Source organism: Phymastichus coffea, unplaced genomic scaffold (assembly GCF_024137745.1).
Source record: "Phymastichus coffea isolate CEN01 unplaced genomic scaffold, Cenicafe_Pcof_1.1 PCOF00122, whole genome shotgun sequence".
Lineage (NCBI taxonomy): Eukaryota > Metazoa > Arthropoda > Insecta > Hymenoptera > Eulophidae > Phymastichus > Phymastichus coffea.
The window spans coordinates 297293-311370 of record NW_026706933.1 but is presented as its reverse complement, the minus strand read 5'-3'; the positions used below and the strand labels follow the sequence as shown (position 1 = coordinate 311370).

The 14078-nt window shown below is 44.9% G+C and overlaps 2 protein-coding genes across 8 annotated transcripts in view; one reads left to right on the top strand and one right to left on the bottom strand.

Moving 5' to 3' along the window:
- The window catches only part of LOC131671245 (putative inorganic phosphate cotransporter), a 34974-nt gene extending 29114 nt beyond the window's left edge, over nucleotides 1-5860 (top strand). For 2 of the 4 annotated variants that reach the window (XM_058947526.1, XM_058947527.1), the window contains exons 2-7: nucleotides 2920-3272; nucleotides 3944-4238; nucleotides 4331-4916; nucleotides 4987-5119; nucleotides 5199-5440; nucleotides 5530-5860. In XM_058947526.1, coding sequence (XP_058803509.1) covers nucleotides 3269-3272; nucleotides 3944-4238; nucleotides 4331-4916; nucleotides 4987-5119; nucleotides 5199-5440; nucleotides 5530-5670 — 1401 coding nt within the window. In that variant the 5' untranslated portion in view covers nucleotides 2920-3268 and the 3' untranslated portion in view covers nucleotides 5671-5860. Of the gene's footprint in view, nucleotides 1-1454; nucleotides 1768-2919; nucleotides 3273-3943; nucleotides 4239-4330; nucleotides 4917-4986; nucleotides 5120-5198; nucleotides 5441-5529 lie in introns of those variants that run through there. The other 2 variants (XM_058947525.1, XM_058947528.1) reach the window with 2 other exon arrangements.
- LOC131671243 (teneurin-m) overlaps nucleotides 1-14078 on the bottom strand; it is a 336250-nt gene that overhangs the window by 260558 nt on the left and 61614 nt on the right. The gene's annotated exons all lie outside the window — the stretch shown is intronic.

The window sequence follows — 14078 nt, the reverse complement described above, 5'->3', positions numbered from 1 at the left end:
GCCTTTGTCTCGCGAACATCGAATTTTTCTCGAATAATCAAATTTTGAGGAAAACTGTACTGTTTAGTAGCCACTTTTATTGTCCGCGAGGACGAGGCATGTTTCAATTTCTTATAAATTCAAATATGACGGTAATGCAGTTAACATACATTTATCGAAAAAATTATGTTTCAGCCATGTCACACATCTTTGCTTGTATTTCACAATGCCAGCTCATTTTTTCTCGCCGAGCTCCCAAAGCATGGATAAATACGCAATAACGGACAAATCCAGCATAACCGTCATCTCTTTCTCGAGGCTTCGCTACGCTTGTTTCGCCGCCGATGTCTATGACGAAAAAGACACTTATAGCCTAAGCGGACGTATTCGAGTTAGTACAGTGCGCGAAGAGGGCAGTCAGTCGGTAAATAGATGGTGTACGCGCGAGAAGCCCCGCGGCTATATGGAAGTCTACAGCCGGGGAGGTAATGGAGGGGACGACTGCATGGTTATTGGAGTCGCATGGCAAGCCTGCTATCTGTCGGTACATCGTCGGCCTACCACGTGGATCACGCGTTAGCGAGTAGGATAGTACAACAGTTCCAACTGCCAGCAGTATATGCCGCATTGTGCGATGTACCGTAAAATCAATGATAAAACTGTATAGTAAATCCGTGTGCAGTTGACTCACAAAGAGAGTGCCACCTGCACATAACTTGAACGTGCATCACTCGAATATTACATTTTTATGCATCCAATTTGTTCAATTATGCAGATGTATGCCTGCTGCACATCTAAATGCGTCAAACGACGCTTAGTTACGGCAGAGTATAAATATTTTTATTGACAATGAACCGGCGAGTAATTGACGTTAATTCTGTGAAATTAACCGAATGTAACGCGTCGAGTATTTAGTGAGCGGCTCCGGCTGCAGGCCAATTTTTAATAATACGTCCGATATTATTAACTATTTATGAATTACATCGCGTTAATAAGCAAATACGTAAAGTGGCATTTCTCACTGCATTACACTTATGCAACTTTGATAAGCTCTAAAAATAAATAAAACGGAACGTCGCGCGCGTTTCGTAAGCGCACCGTCTGCATGAATATTCAATAAATGTCGTTATGCATTTCTTCTAGCGCACACCCCACAGTCAAAAGAAACAATCTAGTTCGTGTTTGCTTTACGTCGGCACGCTCGATTGCCTCCAACACATCAATTACTCCTGACTTCTACGTGCGTGTGTCAATAACCGGCAATCGTCGTCTATGTCAGTGTTCATACAGCGATTCATTGCCAAACAGACGGCCAACGATAGCGTGCCGGTGCAGAGTTTCATGTTTATCTGAAAAAGAAATAAAAAACAAAAAAAAAAACAAGAAAAAACAAAGTCGGTAACAATTATCTCGGGTAACCGAGAGCTTCGAGTCGACGATTCTCGCGTGAAACGACAGTTGCTCGTGCGCGAGCCTCCGCGTCGAGTCATTACGAAATACTCGCGTCAGCGTCACTCGTACTTTTTCTCTCTTCGTTCGCCACTAATGCCGATAAGCTTTGGGACTTTGTACTCTCTACCAATCCGATTTTACGTAGCTATAAATAAACCTTTCAAACGAGAATGTCAGAAGAGTGTGTGTTTTTATATCGACGAGTATGAGTATGCTAATGAGCGAGGTGACACAGTTGATGTGTGTATGGGAGAGAATGTAACGAAGTTCGCTTGTTTTGTAAAAAGTTTTTCGATATAATTGTCAGTGAAAGAGCGTGGAGTGGTCAGGCAATAGGTAAAAGTTCTTTAATTTTTTTGAAAATACCTATTAACCCGATAAGTGATGAGTGAACAAGTTTAATTAATTCCTATGGTGTAGTGATTATTCGAAACGTATTTTTCTATGTAAAAAATTAATTACACGATGACAGGCTAAATTTTAGGAATACTTAGATTCACACATGAGCGTCGAAACAGAGATCGATATTATCAATTACACAAATATTGGCATTAAGTTGACATAAGTCATATTGGAAGTAGATAAACGGAGTCGAATATGTTAAACGTATTTAAAAAAGAAAAAAGCTGAAATAAAAGAATTCAATAAAAAAAGTGATTATCACTTCCAGAGCTTTGATCCGATATAAGATTAATTCGGAGTGCATTATTCTGATAATGCCATTATTGAAAGTTTTTACTTAAAATTATTGAAGAGTTTTCGAAAGACATGTAACAATGTTTCAATTGTAATTTAGGTTATGCAAGGTTGCACTTATTGAGCATGCACTGTCCTCTGCTGTTTCATGACTCATTACAATTCCGGCACTGCTAACAATTCGTTTTACCTCCATACTCCTGTAGTATTGAGTTGCGTATAACAGCTAATCGTTACTTTAAAATTGTATAATTACAACTGAAATATACATGTCAATTGCATTATAATTTTGTCTGGGATGCATAAAAAACTTTTTTTTTAGCACAAAAAGAAACAATTAACTTCCGCATACTTAAATAAAGTTGTTAAAAAGAGAGAAAACTCGGTGTACTGATTTCTTATACCAGTGATTTCTTTGAACTAAAACTGATTGGCTTAAAACTCGTTTGCATTTCAAAGATAGAAAAAAAAATATTTGAAAAATCATCATTCACATTCACAATGGTTTGTTGCACAATTGCCAATGAAAATTTTTATTCGATTCAATGCTTCTGCCTGTGTAGATGAATTAAAATTCTAATTTAATTATTATCACTCACTGCGTTCGACATTCAGCGATCAATTTCATTTGAATCTGCAAATATTCGCTAGCATTTTTCAGTGACAATTGTAAATATTGAAACAGAAATTCGCTGGAAATTGAATAAGAATTGGTTGCTAAAGACCAATACAGAAAAAAAGGAAATCTCACTGAGCTGATCTTGAATTTATTTCCAAACGATTTGTTTATAGAAACTGAACGTCATCGAGAAGACAATCGGCACAAACAAAACAAAACATCGTTAATCGACAACGTTTGCGTAAGAAAAAGAGCGAAAGAGAGAGGGGAAAAAATCAAAACGAGAGCAATAAAAGGAGAAGCTGGAGCAAGAAGGAAGACGTCGCAGCTTAATTCTTGTATTATTTTAGCGTTCGCGCACGAGACACCAACAACAGCTGACACGCTAACCTTTCTCTCTCTCTCGCTCTCGGTCGCTCGGTCTCGCTCATACCAATCGTTCGTATTAGCCGATCATCAACCAAGATTTTTCACTTCGCGCAGTCCGGCTTCTGATAGCAGCGGTAACAGTTTGCCTTCAAAATGGGTAAGTACGGCTGTGCCGAAACTGACTATTTTTTTTTCTTCCCATCTGTCCCATTTCTTTTTCTTTTTCGCTTGATGCCCACTCGATCGAAACTAATCGACAATAATTTCCAACCCATCATCACCCATCATCACGTCCACGAAATCGAGGCATCCGTATGCGCTTTGGCTCGATTCGATTTTCGATCGCTTCGATGTCCAAATTGAAAACGAGAACGTGTTTACGTACGATTATTGGGCGAAAGGGAAAATGGAAATTATTATCGGTTTCTTGGATGTAAATTGGAGTAATACAAAAAGTATTTTGTGATATTTTAATCTCATATCTTATCATTTAGTATCAAAACTTTTTGTCATACCGAAATTTCAATTGAAGAAAACAGTCTTTTTTACTGGCAATAAAATTTGTACGAGCAACTCGAAATTCAATTGAGCCAATTTGAATACGGTTCTTAGTACAATGAAACAGACTGAAGCTTCACGCAATAATTGCGACTGTCCTATTCTTTTTATAAACATCAATCATTTTTTCGAAATAGAAACTAGAGCAATCAGAATAGTAGATCTCAATGATGTCTGACTCGAACGACATTGCGAACATTCAAATGTAAAAATACTGTTAGATAAGCGAGTAATTGAAAAAAATCTGCATGTATAATTGATGTATTGCAGCAGTGAAGGTGCGTTTCCTTTTCGCGATCATGTTGTGTATCGCCAACATGATAATCTACGGGTTGAAGGTGAACATCTCGACGACAATTATCGGTATGATCAAAGCCAAGAAGATTGGAGATGGAGGGTCGATCAACGAAACCGTCGCATGTCCTAACTTTGAAGTGGAGGGTAGTAGCTCAGTTAACATAGACGGCCCATACGATTGGAGCACAGTCGAACAAGGCCTAGTTGTGAGCATCTATTTCGCTGGTTACCTCGTGGGTATGTTCCCGTCGGGTTACTTTGCCGATCGGTAAGTTTCATTCTCATCAAGTCTTCTTAGCAAATTGAATTAACCTTGCCAAGCATACTCGACTATCCCTTGCGGCATTTGCATGCTTACAGCTTCAACACCAAGTGGGTGTTATTGTTCTGCGTACTATCTAACTCGCTGTTTACGTTGATGGTGCCATTAGCAGCACCGAACCTCTACGTCCTCTACTTATTGCGCTTCCTTACCGGCTTAGTTAGTGCGGCCAACCTACCGATCGTCAATGTACTTGTTGGCAAATGGGTAGTTTACGAGGAGAAAAGTATGTGGGTGGCGATCATATACGGGGGCACGTCGATCGGTACGGTCATCTCGATTTTGACGTCTGGCTGGATCATGAACTACAGCGGTTGGGAAATGGTCTTTTACGTCCATGGCATTCTGCCACTCATTTGGTGCGTAGTGTTCGCCATCTTTTTCGCTGAAAGCCCCGAGGCCCAAAAACTCATTAGCGAGGAGGAAAGGGAACTGTTGGTTAATAGCTACGGGCATAGAGCACCAACGTCGACCAAGGTGCAGGTCCCTTGGAAAGCAATCTTTACTAGCGTACCCTTCATCGCCTTGATTTTCACCAATACCCTCGGTAACTTCTGCTGGTACTTTTTGCTCACGCAGATGCCTTTATACATGAACAAGATGCTCCGATTCGACATCAAATCGGTATGCTTAACTACTTTGTTGCTTCCGTTATTATTTGTCGATGCCTTCAACGCTGTTGGTTTATTTTCAGAACGCTACGATTACCTGTCTGCCATATCTCATTAGCTCGGTGACCACCACGTGTCTCGGAAAGATGTTAGACTGGGGAAGAATGAAGGGATGGTATTCGCAGACTGGCGCTCGGAAAACCGCTGTCGGAATAAGTGAGAATTCCTTTTTCTCATTGTCCCAGCACTGTCTGTAGCACTGGTCTCACGCGTAGTATTTCTGTTTTCATTACAGGTTGTGTACCAGTGGTTGTGTTCCTCATAATAATCATGTACATCGGCTGCAATAGAACGGTGAGCGTGGCTCTTTTGTGCTTGAGTATCATCACGTGTGCAGCACTTTTCGTGGGGCATCTGACTAATCAAAACGACTTGGCGCCCAACTACGCGGGTATCTTGATGGGTATCACCAATACACCTGGAACAATTTCGGCATTCGTTCTTCCGGCTCTCGTTGGTCATCTAGTTAAAGATGGGGTATGACTTTTATTTCTCTCGTGACAATAACATAATACCTTGAGCGATGCCTCCCTCTAACTATAAAATACTTTCTCCTTTCTACGCAGCACTCGTTCGCGGCATGGCAAGCTGTGTTTTGGATTAGCATCGTCTGCCAACTGTCGGCTTTCGCAATTTTTACGATTTTTGGTTCGGCTAAAATTCAACCTTGGAATTATCCGGATGGTGTGATTCCACCTACCAGATAAACCCCCTGGCTCTCTCTTAACGCAACGACGACAAAAAAACAATTCGGCAGCGTACATATATCTATTGTATTTTTGGACGTGCACACTCCCACACATTCCGCTCTTCGAGTACATTCGTAAATGCATAATTTTTGAGAGCGATTTTGTTTTTTTTTTTTTGTAAATAAACGAGTATATTTTTTTATATGTATATGAGCGCTCGAGTACACAGCTTTGATTAATCCTAAACCGAATTCAATTGAACAATAAACCGTGGCACGCATCGAAGAGATGGACGAGAGAGAGAAGCCGAGTCATCGTATTAATTACAAAGCCGCGGGCGTGCCTTAAAATTCCCGGTGTGCGCAGGCGGGCTTCTTGCCTTTACTAATTCATGAGAGGAATAACTTACGGATGAGCTGCCGCGTCGCTGCCGCCCCCATGAATAATGCCCCCGCCCCGGCGTGTGTGTTAATGTGCTACGGAGAGAGCGTGCGAGAGAGAGAGGGGGAGAGAGAGAGAGAGATGATCAATCGAAGAGTTGCTCGTGTATACACTTTTTAAGCGCGAGAGTCATTTGTCACTGCGCGCATACGAGATGATGTGTCGTCTATATAGGTTCAACGACTTCTTTGACGAGACGAGAAAACGGTGACGCGCGGAGACTAATTGAGAAATATTTATTTTTATTATTCCGGTCGCCTGGAATTCATACTTTGAAACGAATTGATGCCAATAACCAAGTCAGTCGTATGCGCACGCAGCGAGACCAATTGGCGGAAAGTCATTGGAGACGCTTTTTCAAATATAACGTCTTTGATTGGTATTGCAAAACAAGAACGGCGAGCGAGGTCGACTTCCTGCTAAAACCGCAGGCGCGCTCAATCGGAAACGAAGCGGCGGCAGCGGCGGCAGAGGCGGCAGCGGCGGCAGCGGCGCAATTATAGAGCAGCAGCTAGGGTCGCGATGGTGGTACGCTGCGCGACGGCCACCAACGGCGGCTTGCGCGGTGCTGACCGGCCAATTAGCAGCCACCTGGCGCTGATCCTCAATTAGAAGAGTGGCGACGTCAAATATATATCGCGCGAGGGCCGCATCCTATTTTCAGGCGATTTCCGCGCAAGTCCCGCTGCAAGCGTGACAATGCCACAGCCGCGCGAGCTTAGACTGCTACCGTGTGCCTGTCTCGCTCGTATTTTGCGCCCAGTAATGAAGCGTTTGCGAGCTCGCCGCCTCGCTTAACGTTTCAGTTGGTTAAATTTACAAGGAGCTTCGGCTATTTCATTTTCCCTCGCGAAAAGTACGACCTCAATAATGAATTCGCTTTATCGCTACTGACTACAGCGTTTCTCTATCAATGACGCCACACTTTACGGGGATTTCTAGTTTTCGCTAGATCACTACTGCAGGTTGAGTTCTATTCTAGTCAGTGAAAAACAATGGGGCGACTTGACAAAAAAAACAGTCTAGCTGTAGGGGAGCAATAAACGTCACACATCCCATTAAAAGCAGCCATTTGTCACCTGACTCGTTGCAGCAGCAAAAAAGAGTTGCAACAAAAAGGAGTTAGCATACCAGAAGTATAGAGAAGAGAGAGGGAGAGAGAGGGAAGCAATATAACGATGCATTCGCCGAAGCCAAAGACAGAGAAAAACAAATGGGCCTCGGGGCGACGCGGGCGCGTGAATTTAATTATTTCGCCTAAGAAACTGTATGGCTTGTATAGCTAACGGGCGTAGTCGTCGTAGTAGTCGTCGTCGCCGTCGCCGCCGTCGCCGCCGTCGCGAAGCTGTTTAGACTAGAAAGGAGATTAATCAATCCCTGGGCTCGTTAGGCCTCGACCCTTAAGCGCTTGCGAGAAAGGAGCCACTAAAATGTCAGGAATTGTTAATCTAGCTCGCGCAGCAGACGTGCGCTACATTATCCGTCGCTTACACCACCTACGTCCTCCTCAGTCTCACTCTGCGCGTTTCATCATCGTGCCCTTCCTCTCTCTCTCTCTCTCTCTCTCTCTCTCTCTCTCTCTCTCTCTCTCTCTACCTCTGTCTCTCATCAAGTGCGTCGGCAACGTCATCCAGCGGCCAAAAAAATAAAGAAAATACTCGTTGCCAAGTAAAAATCGGAGCTGGCGACGAGGAGAATGCAAAAGGAAAGGACGCAAGGCTCCCGGGAGACATTTCGCCAGACAGCGCGTCTGTTATTACCGGCGATAAATCGCCACCTTTAATAAGAGCCGAGCGCGCGCTCGCCGCCGCAGTGCCGCAGCGAGCGGCACGTGGCCGTAGAGCTCCCAAGACTCGACGACTCGTAGCGCACGAGAGGGAAAGCTGTGTGCTTTCTTTTCTTTTGCCAATGGCGCGCGATATTGCGTGCTGTCTTCGGCTACGTAAGTCTTCCTGAAAAAGAACTTTCGTTTTTTCTTCGATATTGTCCAGATTGATTTAAAAATTGAAATGCCAACGAGCCGAGCTGTTGCTCCTTGTCAAATGAATCGTTTCGTTTGGTGTACTCGAGTAATAGTACGTGCCTCGCTTATTGCCTCTCCACAATGCAAATCTTTTCGTGAAATTATTCACCTTTCGTGGCGTTTGCAGATAAAGCCATTGTATTGCTCTTTAATTGGATCGTGGCTCACCGACATGCATAGTTATATTTGACCAATCGACATTGATTTTGCAATGTAGCGTTTGCATATTTGCCTACCGTCTTGACTTTTCTAAAAATACTTTTCTACACAATCATTCTCCGCTCGCAAATGCAATCGTCCATTCCGGCAGAAATCTGGCAGTACGAAAATTGCGCTCAATCTCGAACGTTGACGTCAATGTAAATCGTATAAATGGAAAATCCGTGATGGCATTTCCCGGCCTGATAGTCCTCTTTCTCATCAAAACGATCAAGCTTCAATAGCAGTTTATATAGCAAAGTTGCCTCGGCGAACGTGTTCAATAGCGCTCCGAAAACTCACCGAAAAATATAAATATCCATTCGCGTGTGTCCGCAGGATATCGTTTTTCCAGGCTCTCGCTGTAGAAATAGTCGGCTGCCGCGGAATAATCGCGCGCGCGAGGAAACATCGATCGGAATCCGGGAAAGAAAGAAAAATATAGGTCAATCGTCGAGTAGAGCCATTTCGAAAGCGCACAATACCAGTTCTCTCTTCTCTCCCTCTGCCTGCAAGATCTGTAATTTGGCTACACTCTGCCGCTCGTGTACGTGATATGCAGTTAAAAGGATCAATTTCAAGCCGATTTGTTGCCGTTGGTATATATATATATATATATATATATATATATTTATATGATTCAGATGCGTGCTGTCCTGCTTTTCCTAAGCTTATATTCACGTGCCAAGTGACAACTTGACGTTTCAACTGGATACAAAACTGTAACTTTCTCTGTAAGAAGATAATCAAAGCTCTTTATTAGATAGCACCTGAATTATCTATAACAAGAAATAATTCTTCCTTTGGTATAATATACGTTGTCGAAACTGCAAGTATCAGCCAGCAAGTGACGAAAACTAGTGAAGCAAAGACCCAATCGAGCAAAGCTCTCCAAGTTAAAGCCACAAAGCTTGCCAATATCGGTGGGGTATCCTCGCGCGTTCGGGAGTACGACAACAGCGGTGACGGTAGCCAAGCAATGTCATGAATTAGCAAGTAAGAGAGAAATAATTTTGGAACTCGGTCAAAGTATTGCCAATTGACCGACCGATTGATTGAAACTCGGTAATCGGATTGCGTCTGCATAAACTTGAGTTTGCACGTGCTGGAGCTACAGATCTTGGCCTGAGCATGCATGTGCACAGGTGAAAGCTTATCAAAGTTTGACATGGACTCGTCTGCAATTAATTATTCGAGATTGATTGGAAGCTTCTCTGTTGCAGAGCGTAAGCCCACGCGCTATTTCTCGTTGTACACGTAACAAAGACTATTTCTGCGTTGCAATTTCCAAAGCGAGAGAGAGAGGGAGAGAGAGAGAGAGAGAGAGAGAACAGCGAGAGAAGAGCAGCAACAACAGCGGCAGCAGCGGCGGCAGCGGCAGCAGCGGCAGCAGCAGCAGCGCATTGTGACTTATATCCGTATATTTTGCTATCGTGTTTGCGCGTGTTTCTTGGCAGTGCGCGCGCCCTGCGTGAATATAATTTATAGCTCGCCTCTGCGCATTTGTTCCATGCATCCGAGATAAAGCAGATAAGGCGAGTGATGCTGCTGTTGTTACCTGCTGCCGCTAGCTGCCTGCTCGCCACGCTAAAGTCAATAACGGATTTTCTCATAATTGGTCGTGAGATAAGTAACGTCGTTGCCACTCGTCAAAGGAGGAGGATAGACACCTCTTCCAGACTATTCCGTTTTGGTGTGTATAGCGATATAAATTGGAAAACGACTTAATAAGCTTTTGAATAAATGATTACAAGTCATCGCCAAAGAATTTTCCAATAAGTCAAGTATTTAGCAGGCGCAAGCACGCGCGATCTAGGCATATTAATCCGGCGTTGTAGCAATGCCACGGCCGCCTCCGCGCCTTTATGCCTTTTAATATTAATCCGACCGATTCGCTTTCCATGCGCGCTCGCGTGCTATCTGCATATTGCGCATGCATAATTTAGCGCGACGGCGCGAAACGGCTTCGCTCCTCCCGAACAAATAACAAAGTTTCGCACGGATTTGGCGGGAGGCGGGAGAACGAGCGCCGGCGAGAGTGTCTGGCAGTGACATATTTTCATTTGGGGTGGCCCTTGTTTGTCTACATTTTTTTGCCGCTCGTATTTTGCGTCTATGTATGCGCTTACACGACCCTTCCGAGACTCGCTACGGCAATCGGCAGATGCGCCCGCAATTTCTTTTGACGAGCTCAATGAAACCTACTTGCGGTGTAGCTGTGGTTTCCGCGATAGGATCAAAACAGCTCTCACCCGAGACAGCCAAAAAAGAAAAAAGGAACAAAGAGTCGATCATTACTGTTCAACGATGAAGAGGATGGGCTAGGAATAATATTTTGAAGCATTAGCAATGGAACCCGTACAATGGGAGTTGATGGTATTACGGTACACAGCAAGCCACTCTTGTTTTGTCGGAGATGTTTTTGAGCCTCGGGACCATGACGAAAAATGCAAACTCATTCATTCCCTTTGGCGAGAAGTAGTCAACGAGCACATCTACGCGGAGGCATACATCTCTAGGAGTCTAGCTGGAGCGAGCGAGCGAGAGAGCGAGAGAGCGAGAGAGAGAGAGAGAGAGAGAGAGAGAGAGAGAGAGAGAGAGAGAGAAAGAGAGAAGAGTAGTCTGAGCGTTCGAGTCCTTTGACGCTTTACGGCCCATAACACTCTCGGGAAATGGAATGCGGCCGGGTAGCTTATAGCCGCTCTCGCCATTTCTCCTTGGCGCTACTTGTAATGCCCAGGTGCGTGCTGCTGCAAACTTGCGCCTGAAATTAGGAGAGATGGCCTCGCTCTCTCACGAGTTGGCCGATTTTTTTTCTGCAGCCTCTTCTTTCGAGTGGAGAGAAGATGAAGCAATTTTCAGACTAGCCCCGATTTTTAAGAAGGAACATCGCTTTAGCAGTAAAGTGTTGCACTCGCCTGCCGCCGCTTGCCGAGTAATTGCAGGACGAGGATGCACAAAGTGGCTCGTGCATTGTCCGCGAGGGGGCGCCTGCTCACGGTCGGCTCGCATCCTGCTCTGGCTGTTCGATAACTTGCACCGAACTCGATTTCGACGCAGGCAAATGAATTGTAAGGTAATTTCGTTGACTCGCTATTAGCAAACGACAGTGACTGCGAGTGTGACTCGTCAGGACATCATCTTAGGTTCGAAAGCGCTGTTGCTTGAAACAAAGTGAAACCGAGCTGAACCATTGAATGGGCATTGATTGAAATTATTGAAAAGAACAACGACGCGACGGGCAAACTAGGTGTTTAACTGCGATGGCGCCAAGTGAAATCGAACGAAATCAGTTTAAGCTTAGCGTAATGAAAGCCACACGGGGAACAATCAGATCCATTATGCCACTTGATGGTGGAGCGCACCGGGGACAATACGCTAGCCGAACAAATAAACGTTAATGAGGCTAGCGGTGCTGAAAATCAAGCGATTCCGCTTCTAATTCGGGACTGCTGCGCTATCGGCGCTATCGGATTCTCCTAATTTTCGCGCGCTATTTCCGCCTTGTGACAATGGCGACTGCGCGTGTGGACGCGCCTGCGACTCGCGCCCGATTCGATCAAATGTTTCTCGCCGCTTGCCGCTCGACCGGCCTTTTATCCCGCTTAATTGATCCTGCATGCGACGCCCTTTTTATTTCACTGGATCGTACCACGCTTCATCGCAGCCGCTTCAAGGGAACAACGCCAGGATAAAAATCCATTGACAAAGTATAATCATCGCAACTGCTCGCGTGCAGACGCGTCCGCTTTGGCAAGGATGCGCCTAGATGCGCCCAGGCAGCACTCTGTTTACTTTATGGCTGTGCCCTCTAGCAGCCAGCATTTTTACGAGCCAATTATGCAAAAACCGCGCAGCCGCAATCTGCTAACTGCCGATAATTGCGTTCCCGGGCGCGAGCAAGAAGAATAAGGAGAACAGAAGCAATAAGCACGCAAATTCGAGTGTATGCGAATGCCAGGATAATGGACAGCCGTGCATCTGTTTTGCTACCTCTCCCCGATCATTTTGGAAAAAGCAGAACGCTGCACAGCCAACAACTACCAAATTGTCCAGCGCCGCAGACATCAAAGTCTTGGCCATTGATATACAAGGCTTACTTACATGTATTAGCTAATGTATACGCTTCTTCTCTGCTGAAATATCAAGATAAACAAGAATGCTTGCCACTTTTAAAACCTCATTAGCACTAACTGCCCCCTATAAACAGCTGAGCGAGAAAGAGAAGTGCATCTGCAAAGGGTTCTCTCGTACCGAGGCAAAGTAAAGGAGAAAGAGGAAGAAGAGAAAAAAAGAAGAGCGCAGGAGCATTAACGTGATTGCCCCTGTTTATTAACGAGCTGTGCCGACGCATAACTACGCTAATTCATTTCTCCTTTCGCAAGCGCGCGCGCGGAAAGCTTATAAATGCCGTGTACGTGCGTGCGTGCGTGCGTGCGTTCATCGTGACTTCGAGCTTTCCTCTCGTAAAGACGTTTCGGCTACTCGACGATTTTCTGTCATCCCTGCAGACTTGTTTATAGATTCGTTGGCACCTTGTATTTCATCAACTTTGTTTCTGCTGTTTTGCTGTGCACCGTGCTCCTCTGCTCGACAAATGTTCAACTAATTAAGCTGAGCGCGTTTCCAGCAAAGTATTAACTATCTCCTGGTGAGTAGCTTGTATAGCGTCAAATTTTCGTGAAATTCGATGCTGCTGACGAGACGCAAATAACAAGTATTTGAAAGTTTCTTGATCGAGAGTGATACAATTGGGTGATTTCACGAAAGTTCGAGAAAGAGAAATAGCTAATTGCCAGAGGTATGTATGAAGGTACGTCTCCAATTAAGTCCAATGAAGTGAGCTCTGGTGTATTAAAAAAATTAGAGCAAAAATAATACTTGCAAATCTCTTTGTGCAGAAGAATGCGCGTTCTGTTGTAAAAAATGCGAGAAAATAGAGGGTGACGGGGTCGCTGGGTAAAAAAGGAAAGGGCAGATCTGGCTGAACATTTTCCCGTCGAGAAAACAGCTAACTTGGACGCGCACCGCGCGCCGCGCGAGAGCTTTTACTCTTCGTACCCGGTGGCTTTCACTTTGACGTGTACGCCGCGCACAGAGAAAGTAGAGAAAGAAAAGAGAGAAGAAAAGGACCACCGCGCAGCTTAATATTGCAAGTTCGCTGGATTAGCGGATGCTTTTCCCTAGATTGGGGGATTTCGCGCTTACGTCAGCGGATGCACACGCATTAGCCGAGTCAGCTGCGTGCGCGAGCGAGCTTGCAAAAGGTTTGTCAATACTTATCTTCTTTCTCTTTGCGGTCGGCAAACAACTTCTCCTAGGCATCGATATGGCTAATTACAAGTTTAAAGATCGCTTGGATTCTCAAGCTCCAGCTATTTGGCAATGAGAGCTTTTGAGCGTCAGCCCGCCAGTGACTCGAGCATGAGCTCTTGGAAAGGAAAATTGGTGAAAAATAATGAAAAGTACGATGTATATGACTTAATGGCTTGTACATGCTCTGGGGTAGTCCGCGGAGCCGTGGGTGCAGCGGGGCGCGGGGAGCAGCTCTCCGTCTCTTTGGTCTCCGAGGGAGCGCTCGTTGGCAGGATTCGTTTATGTAGGTCGCTAGCCCGGGAGCATCTCTTAATTAATTAACCTCTTCGAACTGTCCCGCCGGCAAGCTCGAGCTTGAGCGCGAGAGTGCATAAAACGCGCGAGCTGAAGAGATAAAGGGATTACATGTTGATTGCAGGTAAGATAAAAGTGAAGAGCCCGGAGCCCC